Genomic DNA, 18,947 nt, shown 5'->3' on the forward strand with positions numbered 1-18,947 from the left:
TGGCTAAGAAGGACGTACCGAGGGGCCGGCGCCCTGGGCCCCAGGCTGGCCGTCGGGCTCCTCCACCCTCCCTGCTTACGTGCGCTCCGTGACTGGCGCGGCGCACGCGGGTCCCGCTACTTACGACGCGTGCGCACTGCCGCCCCGGAGCCCTACACGCCCTCCCTTCGCGGGCGGCAAAACTTGCTTAGGGCGCACGCGCACACCCGGCGGGCGGAGGTCTGTAGAGCGAGTGGAAAGATTTCGGGGAGGAAGTTCGCGGGAGCGGGGCGGGGAAGCGCGAGTGCGCAGGCGCGGCCGAGGGGCGGGGGGAGTCGGGCGGCGAGCGGAATCTCAGCCATCCTCAGTTGCTGCTGCATCCTCCGCCTGTCGCCATGGCTGCTTACAAGCTGGTGCTGATCCGGCATGGCGAGAGCGCGTGGAACCTGGAGAACCGCTTCAGCGGCTGGTACGACGCCGACCTGAGCCCGGCAGGCCACGAGGAGGCGAAGCGCGGCGGGCAGGCGTTGCGAGGTACGAGCGGGTCGAGCGCGGTGGCGTGCGGGGCCCGCACCGTCCAGTAGGCCGCCGGAGCCCCCGCGCCCTCTCCAGAGGCGGGCATCTCGGCGGCCTCTCGGACGGCCTCTTCGGTTGAGTTTGCAGCGCGGCGTGGGGAGCCCGCTTGTCAAGGTCACCTCCGTTGGAGTGTGCCAAAAAGAGGGCGCAGATGATGCTAGGCGAAAATCTACCCCGCTGAGCAGCCCCCACCTGTGGCGACCCTCTAGGGTACCACGAGGACCTGGGGCGACTGGCGGAGGATGCCCTGTGACATCAGTGGCTGTACCCAAGTTAACCCAATAGGCTTCTGCGGATCATGGCGAAGAGGCAAGCCACGGGCTCGTCCTGGGCAGTGGGGAGAGTTAGGTGGGGGTGTCTGTTTGGCCTTCGAGACACCTGGAAACCCCACGTGCTTCTCAGAGCTTTGTAGATCAGCAGCATACCGCAGATACTGTGTCCAAAACAAATCCAGAGATGTGAGTGGACTATTTCAGTTGATGCTCTCTATAGCCCTATAAAACAGGCAGATTTTATTTCCCTCCTTTTTATCTCCCTGTCCCCTTGTTATAGTTTAGAAAAGTGACAGGAAAGACTCGTCCAAGGTCATACCTACTTAGTTCTAATCCAGTGTCCTTGCCCCATTTCTGGGTGGAGTAACAAGTAAGTGTGAGGAACTGGCGGGCCGGAGGCCAAGGACAGAAGCTGGGCAAAGGGTGGAAGAATCCAGGAGATAAGGTTTGCCTTTGCCTACCCAGGCATGGCGCCCCGAAAGGCTGTGATTTTGGAATGCTAATAAGGAAGCAAATCCGGCCACCAGGAGAATCCCTGGAGTGAAGAGGTGCTTGAAGATTAGGGTATCTCCTGCCTTGCAGTTTTCTATGACATAGCAGCAGCCGTGTAAAAGGGTTGCTGATGCCCGCTTGAAGTGGTCTTGTGAGTCTCCGTTGCCCTCCCTGGGCTTGTACATCCTTTTCAAATGAAGGAAGGCTTGGACATGAAATCCTGATCGCAGGAAATGAGAACGCTCAGAGGCCTGTGAAGGGAGGCTAGAGAGAGGAAAGTGCTGGTAAAGGAAGCCATTTTCTTTAGCTCTGTGGCCTGAGGTACTATATAAGCCTGTGGTAGTTTGCTGATGCCTAGCTCCCGACCTCCTCTGGTCTCTGGGCAAGATGATTGTATGTTGAACTTGTAATCACTGGAAGATAATAAGACACAGTTCTGACTTAAAGATAGTAGGACTAAGTTCTAGAAAATCACATAGCAGACCACACGTGGTGCTGCATAGGCGTAATCTGAGCTCCGAAGGTGGGGGGGGGGTCTGGAGCACGGACCAACTTTGACTACACAGCTAGTCCAAGGAAGCTGATGTCAAATTTTAGTATCTCCCAAAGGCATCGCAGATAAGTAAGGAATGAAAGATTAAAAGCAAAAACTGAATGAAGAAGACTATTGTGGATAATACAGTAAAATCAATGAAACTTCAGTTTCACCAGTGCTCCTCAGTGTGGTTTATACAGTCTCTAGTCTGATTCCAGGAGGAAGCTATGGAGACTTTCTCCTTGCAGCCTTAGGTTGAGGAAGGAAGGGATCCCTGGGGGAGAATGGGAGTCCACGTGTCATGCCCATTGTACCCCTGGCTATACTTTGGATTCAGTGGAAGTGTCTTTGTGCTTCTGATCCTATAGCATTCTTGTCAAGAGTCCTAAGGTGGGGGATGACCATTTTGGCCCTGGGGACTATTTGTGGGTCCAGAGTGAGAGAGGCCTTTGCAAGAGGAAATGATTGCCGTGCAACAGCCTGTAGCATCATGGGAGCTGAGGCTTGTTCTGTGGCTATTCTCAGTGACTCAGCCTTTTGTTGGGTAGCCTTCCTCATCTTCTGGTTAAGGATGTGATGGTAAAAGGTTTTATGGACTAGTCCAGAGGCTTGAGGGTGAGATCTGTCTTCTCTTGTGGGTGGTGTTGGTTTTCCTGGTATTACTCTTCCCTCCTCCCCAGTAAATAGTTGGTCTCAGTGGCCTCATTGTCCGTTGAATGACCTAGCAGGAAAATTTACTTCACATTTTATTATTGTTGCTAGTCTCAACATGAAGCAATGCTCAAGAAAGTTTGTGGTTAATTTTGAAGAGGGCCTTGTGCACTAGAGAAACTAGGAGTGTGTCTTGGCATAAAAAAAGGGACAGTTCCTTAATTCAAAAATTTAAGCACAAGCCAAGTTAGCTTTGAACTCAAGATCCCCTGGCTTCGTCTACTGAGCTGGGATTAAAAGTGTGTGCCATCATGCCCAGCTCCTCACTTTATTTTCCTAACCTGGTAAAAGCGGGTTGAGGATTGTAACTTCATAGGATTCTAGTGAAGACTAAATCAGTTTGGTGTGGGACCAGTGATGAGCCCTCTGGAAAGGCTATCTATGACTTATGAAGAGTTTCAAGGTTTTTGATCCCTTTTCCTTAATTTTTTTTTTTTTAATCCATGTATGTGCATGCCACAGGATGCTTATGTGGAGGTCAGGACAACTTGTGGGTCAGCCCTCCCTTTCGCCATGTGGGTTCTGGGTATTGACCAATCAAAATGTGTTCTGGTGTAACATTCTAGGGGTTTAAACTAAGCTGTAGAGGCTCAGATTAGTTGGTGAACTGTTCTCTGTAATGTAAATCAACAAATTTTTCCCTCAGGATGCAAAGGTAATACTTTGCCAAATACTTTCTCTCTTTCCCTCTCTCTCTCTCTCTTCCTCTCCCTCTCCCTTGTTAGCTTCTCACTTAGCATTTTTTTCTTTGAAGCCTGGGCTGTCCTGGACCTTGATACAAAGGCCAGGTTGGTCTTGAACTCACAAAGCTCTGCCTGTTCTGCCTCCCTGGTACTGAGATTAAAGGCGTGTTCCACGATCCCTGGCTCATTTGACACTTCTTAATTTTTAGATGCTGGCTATGAGTTTGACATCTGCTTCACCTCTGTGCAGAAGAGAGCCATACGGACCCTCTGGACCGTCCTGGATGCCATTGACCAGATGTGGCTGCCAGTGGTCAGGACCTGGCGCCTCAATGAGAGACACTACGGGGGTCTGACTGGTCTCAATAAAGCAGAAACTGCTGCTAAGCATGGTGAGGCGCAGGTAAAGATCTGGCGGCGATCTTACGATGTCCCGCCACCTCCGATGGAGCCTGATCACCCCTTCTACAGCAACATCAGTAAGGTACGGCAATATCCAGCTGTGGTTACTGGGCAGTATCATTGGCCTCACTCTAGGTTATTTTTACTTTCCAAGTTGATGGATATGGGTGTTTGGACTGCATGTATTCATTTATTCATGTGCACCACACGTGTGCGTGGTGCCTATGGAGGTCAGAAGAAGACATCAGCTCCTCTGGAGCTTGAGAAAAATTTGTGGTTGTCAGCTAGCTTCCGTATGAGTACTGAGAACCAAACCCAGGGTCCTCTAGAAGACTAATAAGTGCTCTTAACTGCCGAGCCATCTCCCCAGCCCCCAGGCCTCTTACGTGTCTACCCACTTGTCAGTAACCTTATAATTTGTGATAAAATAATTAAAATACCCCCCTTTGCTAAGTGCTGACCTTCACTTGTTGCAGGATTTAGTTGGAAGTCAATGTTATATATCTGAGAGGGGTGTCTTCTTTTCACGTCCTTATGGCCATATTTTTAAAAAAGGTCTCCGCCTCCCTAAAACAACTGCGAACTAAAGTGAATCGGGAGACCTTGTATTTAGCCCCCTACCCTTTCTAAGTTCCCTGTTTCGGGTTGGGGAATGGGGATGCAAGAGGATGGCTACTGATCTTTATGTTCTCAGCTGCATTCGGGACCCTGGTGAGGTCTTCATGAGCTCCTTAATCCTAAAGAGCTAGGGAGGCAGAAGTGATACACAGGAAAGCTCTTTATAGATGAAACTTGGAATAACTGGCAACCTTGAAATAAGCCTTTGTTGATTAGGATCGCAGGTACGCGGACCTTACTGAGGACCAGCTGCCCTCCTGTGAGAGCCTGAAGGACACAATTGCCAGAGCACTGCCCTTCTGGAATGAAGAAATTGTGCCCCAGATCAAGGAAGGCAAAAGGGTCTTGATTGCCGCCCATGGCAACAGCCTTCGGGGCATTGTCAAGCATCTGGAAGGTATGTGCATTTTCTTACAGGAGTCATGGATGATTGATAGAGCAGACCTGCCACTAATCAGACTGACTTTGTAACAAGGAGGCCTCTGGGGGTAAAAAAAAATCTGACAGTGCAGATGGACTTAAGGAAAAACGCGTTTCTTCCTTTCTCAAAATATGGTTGTCAGTGGGATATGGTGGCTTACACCTCTGACCCCGCCCCAGGGAGGCTGAAGCAAGAGAATCATTGAGTTCCAGGTCAGCCAGGGCTGTAGTGAGACTGATTCCATGGCAACAGGAAGTGTGTAATAAAGCAGTGACACTGACACTCTGCAGCTCGATACTTGGTTCAGAACTGTGGTGGTGTGTGATTGGATATGCACTGAAGTTGTACCTGCCTACTTTTGGAGCACCAGCTGAGTCACAGTGTGACTCAGTGTAAGCCTCAGTTGTCCCTCCCTGAGGATCTAGAGGCCCAGGTGCCTGGCTATAGGATGTCTGGGGGAGCACAACCTGTAGTGCAGTTGGTTCATGGCTCATTTGAGAATCTTGTGTATCTTTTCTTTCTTTCTTAGGCTCTTTAGAAAAGGCTTGAGGAGACCTAATTGGGGCCTGTTCCTTGGGGGAATGGATCCACTAGATCAGAAAGGGGGTCTTGTTTGTTCCTACTTAAGTGCTTTGCCATTGGGAGATAAAAGTAAACCTGAAGGGGGGGGGGTGGACTCTTATCTTGTGGCTGAACAGGGTGGCTCTTCTAGGTCTCTCAGAAGAGGCCATCATGGAGCTGAACCTGCCAACTGGCATTCCCATCGTCTATGAACTGGACAAGAACTTGAAGCCCATCAAGCCCATGCAGTTCCTGGGAGATGAGGAGACCGTTCGCAAAGCCATGGAAGCTGTGGCTGCTCAGGGCAAGGTCAAGAAGTGAGGGCGAGGAAGCAGACTCCTACCCCGACAACACCCTCCCTGCCTGTTCCTGCCTCCCGCACCCTTCCCCAACCCGTCACACTGACTCATCGTTAGGCTCTTAGCTGCAGATGGGGACCCGTGGCTCCCATTCTAATTTTAGTATTTATCCCCTGCACCCACTCCCTTCATAGGATCTAGTCAGAATAACACCTCTGGGGGTGCAGGTTCTTGGTCCACATCCAGGGATGGCTGCTCTTGCCAGGAGAGTTGAGAGGTAGTAATTATAGTCCTTTGTTTACTAAGGGTCTGCTAAGGAAGAGGTTGGGGGGACCATGCTGTGGTGTGACCCACGAGAAGCTGTGGCCTAGTTTTGTCCCTGGAACCTGTCCTGCACTCTTCCGCAGTTAGGTGACTGGGGGCTATAGTCAGTCATTCCAGTGGAGGGTGATTTAAAAGATACTACTTCCTCTCTGGCCCTAAAGGAACTGCTAGCCCCAGAAGGTTGGGATCAATTTTGTCAAGTCTATGTGTTACATTTACTTTTACAAAAAAAAAAAAGAGGTACATACATATGTACATATATATATATGTATCAGCACACAGAAGCCCCTCTGAGGTTTCTAGTGGTGGTTGAAACAGTCACTAAAAAATAAGCAGCCATTCCTCATGTCAAATGGGGTAACTTTGTCAAGGGGCAGGAGTACCCTTGCTGTGTTTGGATCCCGTTGACTTGTTTGTAGAGGTGAAGGGCCCCTTGATCATGTCCAAGTTTTCATCTTTGACTATCTGAATCATGTTCCAGCTGCTTGACCCTACCATGTGGGTTGAGAACTAAATCTCTTTCCAGATCAGTATAATAAAGGAGTGATGTGCAATATTTTATGTCTGATGTCATACCTGTGGTCTGAGGAAACCTCAGCATTCAGTGTGAAGGGCACACTAAGTTCTTGATGGACAGATGGAGGGTTCTGAACATTAAAGGTGCTGGAGAGATGGCATAGCAGAAGACCAGGCTGTCTTCCAATTTCCAAGGGCTGTCTGCCTCTGCCTCCTGAGTGCTGAAATTAAAGACTTGTCATTGTTCTCCCTTCCTCACAGCCTCCCCTCCAGCCCAATATATTATAATTTTGCAAGTGTCACCAGTGTGAGAAACTGGATATAAGGTTCTAATGCTAGGCTTGAATCCTAGGGCTTTGTGAATGTGTTGGGTCAAGTCCAGCAGCAAAGCATGTGTAATGGCCTGAGCTTGACCCTCAGTTGAATGTGGCCCTGCCCTTGCTAGTTTGTCAACTTAGAAGCTAGAGTTATCTAAAAGTAGGGAACCTCAGTTGAAAAAAATGCCTCAGAGAGATCCAGCTGTAAGGCATTTTTGTAATTTATGGTCAGTGGGGGTGGGCCCTGGGCAAGTGTTCCTGGGTTCTATAAGATAGCAGGCTGAGTAAGCCAGTAAATAGCACCCTTTACTGTCCTCTGCATCAGTTCCTAACTCCAGGATTCTGCTCTGAGTTCCTGTCCTAACAGCCTTCAGTGACAGTGATGTGAAGGTGTAAGTCAAATAACCACTACCCCTCCAACCCAACTTGCTTTTAGTCATGGTGTTTTGTTAGCAATAGAAGTCCTAAGACAGGTGCTGTTAATGCACTAAAATGAGATGATTTTGCTGTTGTAGCCCTGACTGGCTATAACCTGTGTTTCTCCAGCCTAAGTCTCCTGAATGTTAGAATTGCAAGTGTGCCACATTGGGCATAATAAGAAATCTCATGAAGAAAGCAAAAATGGGCTGGTGAGATGGCTCTGCAGGTAAGGGTGCTTAAAGCCAAATGTAACGACCAAGTTTGATCCCTGGGGCCCCGCATGGTAGAAGGAAAGGAACGCTTACTTCCATATGCCACATAGGCAAGAAAGACCAAAATTAGCTCTTTTTTTTTTTGGGGGGGGGGAACTGGAGGTGGCTCAGTGCATAGACACTTGCCATAGAAGCATGACTTGAGTTTAAGCGCTGGAAGCCATAGAAACGGCTGGATGCAGTAGCATCTTTCATGCCAGCACACGACAGTGAGAACTGCCTGGAAGCTCATGGGCTAGCTAGCCTGGAGCACACGACAATGTGGGACCCAGCAAGATGGCTCAGCAGGTAGAGGTGCTTGCTGTGACTTGAGTTTGTCCTCTGGAACACAGAAAGGTGGAAAGAATCAACTCCCCAAGTCCTTTGACCTCCACACACATGCTGTATCATAAATGCTTTGGCACATACTTTTGCACATAAAGTGTAGTTACAATAGTGGTCATGTTAAAAAACCAAAACCAAGGTTAGGGAAGAGAATTGATTCCCAAAAGCTGTCCACACACATTTAGGTAAGTAGCACATGCACTCTAAATAAAAGATACTACTAACCTGCTGAAAGCAACTAGAGATCACAAACCCAGGCAGGCTGACCCCAGAGCTCACTTCCACCGTGGACAAACCCCATGTCAACAGGAGCCATGCCTGTGCAGTCTCCACGCTTCATAGCGATCCTTTCCTCCTTCCCATGTTCAGGCCTTGATTTTTGGTTCAGCATGCTAGGGAGCACACTCACTCCACACTTAGCATCTTCACAATTGCTTTGGTCTTATCCATCTCACATGATAGCATTCTGTCTTCGGTCAATTCAGTTAACAGTTCCTGGGATACTTACTCTGACATTGGAACACTGTTTACCACAGATCTTCAGAACACACCCACAGGCCCAACAGTTTTCATTAAACATGCTTGTTAGTGAGGGGTTTATTCAGAGTGACAAGCAGGCACACATACATATAAAACACAAAACAATGGGATTGATTAGGGCTGGTTGAGTTAGTGAAGGCCACCAGGCAAACACCTGATCCACAAGTCGTGACACTGCTTAGGCTTTTCTCTCTGCCGAAGACAACACAAGACTTTATGTATTTAATTTTTGGTGTTTTCAAGACAGGGTTTCTCTGTGTAGCCTTGGCTGTCCTGGACTGGCTTTGTAGACCAGGTGGCCTCCAACTCACAACAGTCCACATGCTTCTGCCTCCCTGAGTGCTGGGATTAAAGGCATGTACCACCATGCCCTGCCCCACTAACAGTTAAAAACAAAACCAGTTATAGATAAAAATATATGTAATCCCAGCACTGGGGAGACTGAGGCAGAAAGATCACTGCAAGTTCACTTAAATAGTGAGAACAGGAACTGAGCTAATGGCTTAAAAGTTAAGGGCAGCTGCTAACTAACCATGAGCACCTGAGTTAAAATCCTAAGCATCTACATTAAAATGCTGGGCCTGCTCTCCCCCTTTCACACACAAATAAGAAAACTGTACCACTAACAAGTGAAAATAATTTTCCAGTCATAGCAAAATACATATATATATACTTATAAAAAAGACATATGCTATTTCCAGTATTACAAGACTTTGTTTGCTCAATGCCTTTAAATGTGATTCACAAGCCCAGAGAATAAAAATCAGTTTCCCAAGAATTATATTTCAAATAGGTGTACATTTTCTTTTTTGTCCTTTTCGTCGAGTCTTACTATATAGCCCAGTCTGGCCTCAAACTTGGGAACTAACAGTCTTCCTGTCTTGGGTATTCATCAGGACATGAATGTATTTCTGTTCCATTTTTCAGGAGATGGTTGCAAGCCGACTGTAGGCACCTTAATAAAGAGCACGGTGTATTGGTTTCTTTTCACACATGCGCGTTTGGAAGTAGGTGACTCCTTCAGGGATAATGTGCTTAGGTCTGTAAGAACTCAGGCTGTACTCTGGCCACTTTGCGGAATTCTTTAGTGTGGGTCTTAGGGCACTGCATCTCACACCAGCTGATGGGAACCATCTGGACCCCTGGAAGGACAAAGACAAGCTAGTGTTGGAGGGCGACTCCCAATATTCTGCTGAGGTTCTTTTCTTTTCAGCTAGACACGACAGGGCTCAGCTGAAGAGAGCTTCCTTAGTATTTGAAGGACCATGGTGTCATCCCTAGTACTGAGGGAAGTTTCCCTTAAGGGAAGAAAGATACCTTATTTACTCCATGATGTATGTGGCAGTTACTGATTCTGACATTTAGGGGAACCACTCAGGCTCACTAAACTGAGCTCTGGTATTCAGCGATGTGTGCAGGCTCTGAGAGATGGACAAGATCAGCGTGCACTCACACGAGGTGATGCCATCGCATGGGTTTTATTTTTATTTTTTTTTTGGCGGGGGAGATCCTGGGGACTGGACCTAGGGCCTCATGAATGCTAAGGAAGTGCTTTACCATTGAGCTACAACCTTAGCACTAGGTGTGAGAACTGTAGGGGCCCACCATGGTGTGATACCCATAGCTGATCAAAATATCATTTTCTACGTCACATGTAAGTACGTGTATCCCTGTTGCTTCCCTGACAGCCATGGTTCCCAGGGAAAGGGACTTGGGAGTAAGAACAACTTACCCGATTCACTGTGGGCCACCACCACGCCTAACTCGTTTTCAGCAGTGGTCAGCAGGTAATTGGACTGTGCATCACCTAGGGAGATCTAGTCACACCGCACAGTGAAGGGAAATGAGAGGCTTAAAGTGCTGTTGCTTCTGCCACCTCAACCCCTTTTGTATACCCCAGGCCAGCACTGAACTCCTGATCCTCACAATGTTATCGTCATACCTGCTTCCATTTCTTCTGACAAAGAGACGGTACCCTGAGGGCATAAAGAATACAGCTTTGGCCAGACAGGTGGCACATGCATTTAATCCCAGCACTCGGGAGGTAAAGGCAGATGGATCTCTGAGTTCAAGGCCAGCCTGGTCTAAGGAATTCCAGGATAGCTATGGCTACACAGAGAAATTCTGCCTTGAAAAAAAAAAAAGCAAAACAAAAAGGATACAACTTTAGCCAAAACTATGTCACCTGGGCGGAAACTCTTGTAAATTTCAACCTGCAAAAAACCAAACGGGAGTAAAAGGTACATTTAGGTCTACATGACAACCCAAAAGACCCAGGCCACTTCCTAATCCCAGGGGGAGGTGTCATTATGTCAATTCAGATGTTTATTCTTTTGGTATCATACCAATGAAAGAATTTGAATTTAGTAACTTGATCAGAAATCTGACTTGCACAAAAGGTAGTATAATTGTGCTGAGAAGACTCCAGAATACCTAAGGAGTAATGAATAAACAACGAGCTTCAAAGGCAAAAAACAGAGATACTATGGTAACATGCCTGTAAACAAACAGCACAGGAGGGGCAGAGCAATGAAAATCAAGTCTGAAGCCAGCCTGGGCAATACAGGAAGATCCTGTCTCAAAAAATAATAAATGCATACATACTCATGGATGAGGATGCGTATTTGTGTTGAGGTCAGAGACTGACATCTGGCTGTAGTGAGAAATTTGGAATTTTGGTTTCTTTAATAACACAGAAATAGGAATGGAGAGATAGCTCAGAGGTTAAGAGCACTGGCTGCTCTTCAAGTGGATCTGAGTTCAATTCCCAGTAACTACATGGTGGCTCATGACCATCTACAATAAGATATGGTGTTCTCTTCTGGCCTGCAGGCACACATGCAGGCAGAATACTGTACACATAATAAATAAACCTTTAAAAGAGGCAAGAGGAGGAGGAAGAAATTAGATATCCAACTTGCACCAAGGAACTCAAATCAGCAGGAAGTAGTGGAATGATGATGTTGCTCCTTTCCTCTCTATCCTTTTTGTCTCCTATCTAGTGTTAGGGGTTTGAAAGGGAAGAAGAAAAAGTATGGAGAAGAGTGGAAGAAAAACTCACAAAGTAGCAAACGCCAGTTACATTAGCTATCTTCCACCTGATTTTACTTTTTGATGGGGGAGGGGGTCCCTGTATGGCACTGGTTATCCTGAACCTTCTATGTAGGTCAAAGGGATAGTGGTCTGAATTTCCAGTTTAGGACCTTGAACTCAGAGATCTGCCCATCTCTGCCTCTTTAGAGCTCGGATTAATTGTGTGTTCCACCATGCCTGGTTCTACCTTATTTTCCAGACAGGGTCTCTTATGAAACTCAGCTCTACAAGCCTCCTCTCCCATACCCTCCACCTGTCAGCCTGGAACTTGTTATGTAGACCAGACTGGCCTCACAGATCTGCCTCTGCTTCCTGAGCACTGAAATTAAAGACACCATGCTTAGATAATAATTTTAGTGATAATAACAGCCTAACTCCATTTTGGTCAACTACCTGAAAAAAAAAAAAAAAAACCAAAAAAACTGTTATATGGGAAAAAAGGGACAGTGATCTGTATTTCATGTTACAGCAAGAGATGTATTAACAGACAAAGTCTTGCTTTGTAGTCCTGGCCTGGAACTGATTACAGACCAGGCTGGCCTCAAACTCAAGAGTTCTGCCTGCCTCTGCCTCCTGAGTGCTGGAGTTAAAGGTGAGCATGTACCCTACTCCTGGCTCTCTGTCTATAACCATCCATCCAACTATTTTTCAGACTTACGTATTATATGTGTATGTATGTGTACCACAAGCATGCAGGTGTCCGCCCGTGGAGGCCAGAACAGAGTGTCAGAACCTCTAAAACTACAATTACAGAGGGTTGTGAGCCATTGTGTGGTGCTGGGAATAGAACTTGGTTCCTCTGGACAAACAGCAAGTGCTCTTAAATGGCTCAGTTATTTCTCCAGACCCAGGGATAATAATTTTTAAAGCAAGATTTCTAAAGTTGTAGGAAAACACAAACAACCAAAATCCTTTACAAAAATAAACCACCAATTATCAACCTTGTCTTTTTCCGTTGCTCGGACATCTTCCTTGCTAAAAAAAAAAAAAAAAAAAAAAGAAAGAAAAAAAAAATTAGTTATCTGTGAGAAGGAGAGGAAAAACAAGAGTAGATAGAACAGGCCACACTGGGTTCCCGACTGCCACAAGGATGGAGGGCCATCTTTAGCATGCATGATAAAACATTTAGCCTTTCTTGGACAATAGAGAACAACAGTATTGATAACTCTTGACAATGGAAAGCTTATGGGAAAGTCAAGGTCATTCTTGGCTACATATGGAATTATAGGACAGCCTGACTATAGGATTTTTGCCCAAAAACCAAAATCAAACCAAACCCCAAAACAAACAAAAAAACCACCAAACCATCTGGCCTACAATAACTGCACAACTGTTTCTTTTCAAAGAAGCCACATAACAATCTATCATTTCACCCACAAACCTTTGCTATTTTTCCCCCACAGAGCTGGGGACCAAACCCAGGGCCTTGCGCTTGCACTGAGCTAAATCCCCAACCCCTATTTTTTTTTTTAAGAGTTATTTATTTTACTTTATGTGTATGAATATTTTGCCTGCTTGCATGTCTGTGCAACACATGCATGCCTCTTTGGTTCCCTGGAACTGAAGCTAACATGTAGGTGCTGGGAATTGAACCTACGTCCTCGACAAGAGCAACAAGTGCTCCTAACTGCTGAGCCATCTCTCCAGCCCCTCCACAAAATTTTTCTAACAACCTTTGGGTTCAACCATCTTTAGTCCTAGTACATGGGAGGCAAAGGCAGGCAGATCTCTGTGAGTTTGAGGCCAGCCTGGTCTACAAAGCGAGTCCAGGACAGCCAAGGCTACGCAGAGAAACCCTGTCTCAGAAAAACAAGAACAAAACAACAACAACAAAAAAAGAGGTGGGCAATTCTGTAAAGCTGTCCTGGCCTTCACAGGAGTGCTGTGGCGCACGCGTGCACGCACACACGCGCACACACGCACGCACACACACACACTAATAAAAATGGGAGAAGAAAAGAATACTAAAGCGCTTCCTATGAGGCTTTTTTTGTTTGACTCATCCTGACACTGCTGGTTTACAGCTTTCCTCAGTCCTTATTGAGACAGGGTCTCATGTAGGCCATGCTGGCCTTGAACTTGCTATATAGTCAAGGATTATCTTGAACTTCTCATGCTCCTGCCTCCTCCTGTAAGTGCTGGGACTGCAGGCATCTGATCTATGTGGCACCTGACAATCAAATCTAGAGTTTCTCCATCAACTCACAGATCACCAGCCCCCTTTGCTTTGCTTAAAAATCCTCTTTTACTGTTAACATTTTCCTTTTCTCGTAGCTCACATAACATTTCCTCTGGTTATACTGTGGGGCAAAGCACGAAGGAGAGAGTAAAGCAGGCAGGAAAAGGAACTGTAATTGCTCCACAAACTCCAGTCTTCCCCACTATCCTGTCTCACTCCTGGTACTGAGGCAAATGCACACACACACACAAGAATACCTCTTACCGGATAGTTCCTCGAAAAGCATTTTTAAGTGGTGTGGATCCCACATACAGGATGTGTACTTTGGCAAAACGAGAGTTGATGCTAGAGACCTAGGGAACAGAGGAAGGACAGGCATCAGAGCATCAGCCACTGGCCATTGAGAGCTAGAGCAGCAGCCATGATTTGAGCAAAGTAACTGTACTATACAGATTTAAGGGGCTTTGTTTGGTTTTGTTTTTAGATTTATTTGATCTTATGTAATGAGTATTGCTTGCATGTATACATGTGTACCGCATGTGTGCTGGTGTCCACAGAGGTCAGAAGAGGGGGTTGGATCTCTTGGAACTGGAGTTATAGATGGTTGTGAACTACCACGTGGGTGCTGGGAACTGAACCAAGGTCCTCTGCAAGAGCAGCAAGTGCTCTTAGCTACTAAGCCATCTCTCTAGCCCTTTATTTCATTTCAAAAAGTTATATGCGTATGAGTGTTTGTATGTGTGTCTGTGCACCTGAGTGCAGGTGCCCACAGAGGCTGGAGGTGCTGTATCCATCCTCTCCACCCCCACCCCCTGAAAACAGAGTCATAGGCAGCTATTCAAAGTGGATGCTGGGAACTGAAAGGCAGGCTCTCTGGAAAAGTAGCAAGTGCTTTTAACCTGGGAGCCATCTATCCAGCCAATTAAGGGAAGTTAGCATCTGTTTATTTCTTTCTAAGACATGTCTGTGGGCTGAAAGCCACAACAGTGCTATTACGGGAACCCAATGAGAATATACAGAGTTGACTTTAAAAAGTACCCAAACCGAAATTAGGTGTGGTGGTGAATGTCTATAATACAATCCTAAATACAACAGAGGTTGAAACAGAAGGGTCAAGATTGAAACCAGCTTGGTCTACATAGCAAGTCTGAGGACAGCCTCAACAACTCAGCCAGACAACTCTGTTCTTGCCCGGGCTGTACTGGAATTCACTATGTAAAACAGGCTGGCCTTGAACTTGGAGATCCCCCTGCCTGTGCTTCCCAAGCGCTGGGATTTAAGGGTATGGGCTACCACTGCCTGGTTCAAACTTTAACAAAATGACAATAACAATAAAAAAGCCCCTAAGTCTTACATAAATAATCAGTGTATTCTAACAAATCTAGGCCTTACAGTTCTTCCCAAGAAACCAGTCTGTGGATAGAATTTAATGTACATTTTAGCTAATTCCTGACATTGAGATCATTGTGCCTTTGTGGTATTTTTTTCAGAATAATACATTTTTTTTTTTTTTTTGTAATAGTTTATAGAGAGAGAAGAAAGAGTGAAGCTGGGTAAGGTGGTATACACCTGTAATCCCAGCACCCGGGAGATGAAGACAAGAGGATCAACACGAGTCACTCCTGGTTACACTGTAAGTCTGAGGCCACTTGGGCTCCTCAAGAAACAGGGAAAGGGGTATGATCGATAGATAAAAACAAATACATTATAGACGATGGGGATGAGTAGGGAATATATATGGAATATTACGGACACATAGCACGTTAATTTGTACCTCCTCTGCTGGTGGCTGGTCTAATGCTAATTACTGGTATTCAAGATCTGGTTAACCCATCCTTGTTTATATAAACCTACTTAAAACATTACTCCTGATTGGTTCATCAAATGGCCTATACCTATGCAGGCAGAATGGGGTAGGTGTGGTTAAGGTTCCAGGGGCTTCAGAGAGAGTCACGGGAAACAGAATGGACAGGAAGAGAGGAGGGAAGAGGACACCAAGATGGGTTAGCGTGGAGAAAAAAAAAAAAACACAACAAAACAAAACAACATGTGAGCAGAGAGGCAGGACTCCGATAACAGCGTGGAAAGGCCCAGATGAAGAACACAAGCATGGGATTATGGATGGATGGAAGGTCGACCAGATGAGGAGGATTAGGTGGATGGCACTGGGGGCTGGAAGATGGATGGTGAGGACAGTGAGACAGTGTAAGTTAAATATCTGCCCGGCCCAAGGCAAATAAGGCAATTATAAATCTAACAGGTGTCTGTGTCTTATTATTTGTGATGCCAGGTTAGACAATACTGCCATGATAATCTTAGGGCTAATAATAATTAACATTATATAGCCCTACACTCTTTCTTAAATTTACTACAACACTCCTCTCAAATACTCTGGGGCTGAATATGGAGCTCAGTTGGTAGAATACTAGGCTAGTCTATGCATAGACCTGGATTCTCAGCCCAGGGCTGGCTTCAAACTTGGTGAGGCAATCCTCTTGCCTCCACTTCCAAAATGCTGGGATTACGAATACATATTACCATTATAAAATGTTATGAAAAATGTTATATAAAAGTGTTATAAAATGCTGGGCTGAGCCAAAAAACCAAGCCAAACCAAAACCATTTCCTACAATTGAGGATGCACGTCAGGGGATCCCACCACTTCCACACACAATCCCAGACAACAGTCACGTGCCAACCAACATGGCAGTCACTAACCACAATTTGCTTCTTACGTAAACAGTGTTGGAGTTGTGGGGGACAGGGTCTCACTCTGTAAGCCATTCTGATCTTGAACTACTGTTCAATTCTTCTGTTCAGTTTCCCAAATACTGAGCTTATAGATATGAATCATATCTGTATTTCAGCCTGGCTGAAAATGAACTTTACTTTTTCTTTTCTTTTTTGAGTCAGGGTTTCTCTATGCAGCCCTGGCTGTCCTGGAACTCACTCTGTAGACCAGGCCGCCTGGAGTATCCACCTACCTCTGCCTCCTGAGTGCTGGGATTAAAGGCGTGAGCTACCATGCCCATCCCTGAAAAGGAACTTTTTTTTAACACTTCTAAACTTAAATAGCCCCATGTAGCTAGTGACTGCTGTATTAAGCAGCAGAACATAGCAGTTGAAGAATCATGCCCTAAGCACAGTATTAGGACCCGCTCACCTTACAGGTGACTACAGCTCCCACATCTGGAAGTAACTGTGACTCTGTTTCTCTCATCACAGACACCACGGGAAGCTGTGGAGAGAACATAAAAGTCAGTGCACTGGCTGAGGAAGCTTTGGGCAAAGATAACTGAGGTTTGAGAATACTGGATTGTCTTCAAATAGATAGGGCAGGCAGACTTTAGATTCATTTGTAGCTTATAGCAGATAGAATAGTAATTTTGGGACATTTAAAAAAGAATTTTAGGAAATAAAACAGATAAGACGCAATTAGAATTAGGCTGCCAAACATACTATATGAACATTTCTGATTAGTTCTAAATTTTTAAAGATTCTCTTGTAATTTCTTGGTATATAATCATATTGCTGATAATTGTGAATATCTTGACTCTTTCCTCCAAAGTTACACTGCTTTTTTTTTTTTTTAATACTGCACAAGAAATGCTACAGAATGGCAATTCTTGTTTTACTCCAATGTCAATTGGTGTCAGTATCCTCTTTGAACAAAAAGCTAGTACCTGTCTTGCTCTGTGCTGCTTCCCCACCTTACTAAATTCTTCCCAGTTCAAGTTGTCCGTTTAACCCATTCTTTACGTCAGAACTGCATTTTCTTTCTACCTCTCCACGTCTACTTATCCTGCAGACGCCTAAATATGACTTTCACTATCTAGAATAATAGACATAAGGCTTGCTACATGCTCTCATTGTACTTCGCAATTCTTTTGGAAACACAGATTTGTGCATTTGTTCCTAATTTGTGTCTGTCTCCTCGGCAGCAAAAGCTCAGTGTATTTGGCTCATGACTCTCTCCCCAGCAGTCAATAAGGGCAGCCCTGTGCAGGACACGTGAAAGTGCTCAAGAGAAATCTATAGTAAACGGACCGGCTGAGTTTTATACTCAAAACCAATCGACCACAACCTATTTTTACAAATAAGCAGAACCTGAAGTGGGAAGTTTAGGTTTAGCCAAGTCATAAAGAATTCTGGTTCTTTTTAAAAATTTCAAGCAGTACAAGAGGTTGGACCTAAGGTTCCAAGCTTGGCTTGCTAGGAACGCACGTCCAGACTAGAGTAAGGTTTTAATTCTTAATCTTCTATTGTCTTATACATGTCAACCACTGCTTTATCTGTGCCCGTTAGTAGCTGGGAATAGTCGTGTACCACCACCATGCATGGCCACACTTAAACATCCAGTTGGGCAAAAACCTAGTAAATGCAATCAAGAATAACAAATTTAAGTTAGTGCTTGGGAGGAGAATTCTTGGGCATGACAATCCCACTCCCATCAAAACCCCATTTTCTCTCAATCAGCGGGTCCAGAAGCGCTTCACTGGTTAAAAACAAACAAACAAACAAACAAACAAACAAACAAACACCGATTAACGAAAGGGGCTGAGCAGCAGTGTGTTCCAGACAGAGGCATAGGCTCCAGATAGAGTGCGTAGGCTTCGAGGCAGGAGAGCGCTTAGAGCATTTGGACACCGAAAATCGCCACCGTTACTCCACTTATGTCAGTGAGGTGGGAGCCACGTGAAGGCGCAGAAGTCGAGCCGCACGACGTGAAGAAAAAGCTAGTACCTGTCTTGCTCTGTGCTGTTTCCCCACCTTACTAAATTCTTCCCAATTCAAGTTGTCCGTTTAACCCATTTAACCCCTCCGCTGGCCGGGTTACTTTCAATTTGCACGCTTTCCCCTCCACTTCCTTCTGTGCGTGCATCCACACAATCAAGCTAGATCAACCTAACGGTGCAGCGCTGTGCTAACGCAGGGATCAGAACTGCGAGAAACCAAGAGACCAAAGACGCGTCCGCGGTGCCTGTTCCCAAGGACCGCGACAGCCTGAGAGAGAACGCCCGCGGGGTAGCCGCTTTCTTTACCGCGCCGTTCTCGCTGGTCTTCGTCAGGCAGCCTGCTAGCGACGAAAAGATGTATCCGTGCCGGGTGTAGGTGCCGCTGCCGGGGATGCCTTCCTCCAAGTTACACAGGCGTTCACCTGGAGAAGAAATACAACATCAGCCGGGGGCTCCCAGGAGCTAGCTGCCATGCAGCCTGGGACTGCGTGCCGAGACCACTCTCTCACCGGGTATGCAGTATCTCACAGGTGGTGCCATGCTTGCCACCGTTCAAAACCCGGATGAGAAGGAAGTTGAGTTTTCATTGGTCAGCTAATGGCGCAGCCTCGCAGTAACGCGTGTACCAATTGGTGCCTTTGACCGCGCAGGTATGCGCGAGGTCTGACTACATTTCC

General features: G+C 46.1%; 2 protein-coding genes across 3 annotated transcripts; one reads left to right on the forward strand and one right to left on the reverse strand.

Moving 5' to 3' along the window:
* The first annotated feature begins 274 nt into the window (after window positions 1–274).
* On the forward strand, window positions 275–6,429 carry Pgam1 (phosphoglycerate mutase 1). The gene is made up of 4 exons (XM_021650516.2): window positions 275–513; window positions 3,458–3,732; window positions 4,485–4,665; window positions 5,402–6,429. The coding sequence occupies exons 1-4, from the start codon at window positions 375–377 to the stop codon at window positions 5,569–5,571; spliced, it is 765 nt and encodes a 254-aa protein (XP_021506191.2). The 5' UTR covers window positions 275–374; the 3' UTR covers window positions 5,572–6,429.
* A 1,859-nt stretch (window positions 6,430–8,288) lies between these two features.
* Window positions 8,289–18,907, reverse strand: Exosc1 (exosome component 1). Of its 2 annotated transcripts, XM_021661405.2 has the most exons (8): window positions 18,780–18,907; window positions 18,577–18,692; window positions 16,698–16,772; window positions 13,799–13,887; window positions 12,297–12,330; window positions 10,425–10,475; window positions 9,995–10,079; window positions 8,289–9,404 (listed from the first exon to the last, which is right to left on the reverse strand). In XM_021661405.2, the coding sequence occupies exons 1-8, from the start codon at window positions 18,808–18,810 to the stop codon at window positions 9,298–9,300; spliced, it is 588 nt and encodes a 195-aa protein (XP_021517080.1). In that variant the 5' UTR covers window positions 18,811–18,907; the 3' UTR covers window positions 8,289–9,297. The 2 variants fall into 2 exon arrangements, with proteins under 2 accessions (XP_021517080.1, XP_021517081.1); XM_021661406.2 differs by lacking the exons at window positions 16,698–16,772; window positions 18,577–18,692; window positions 18,780–18,907 and adding an exon at window positions 12,260–12,266 and having other exon boundaries at window positions 13,799–13,844.
* Window positions 18,908–18,947: the final 40 nt, after the last annotated feature.

This window comes from Meriones unguiculatus, chromosome 1 (assembly GCF_030254825.1).
Source record: "Meriones unguiculatus strain TT.TT164.6M chromosome 1, Bangor_MerUng_6.1, whole genome shotgun sequence".
NCBI lineage: Eukaryota > Metazoa > Chordata > Mammalia > Rodentia > Muridae > Meriones > Meriones unguiculatus.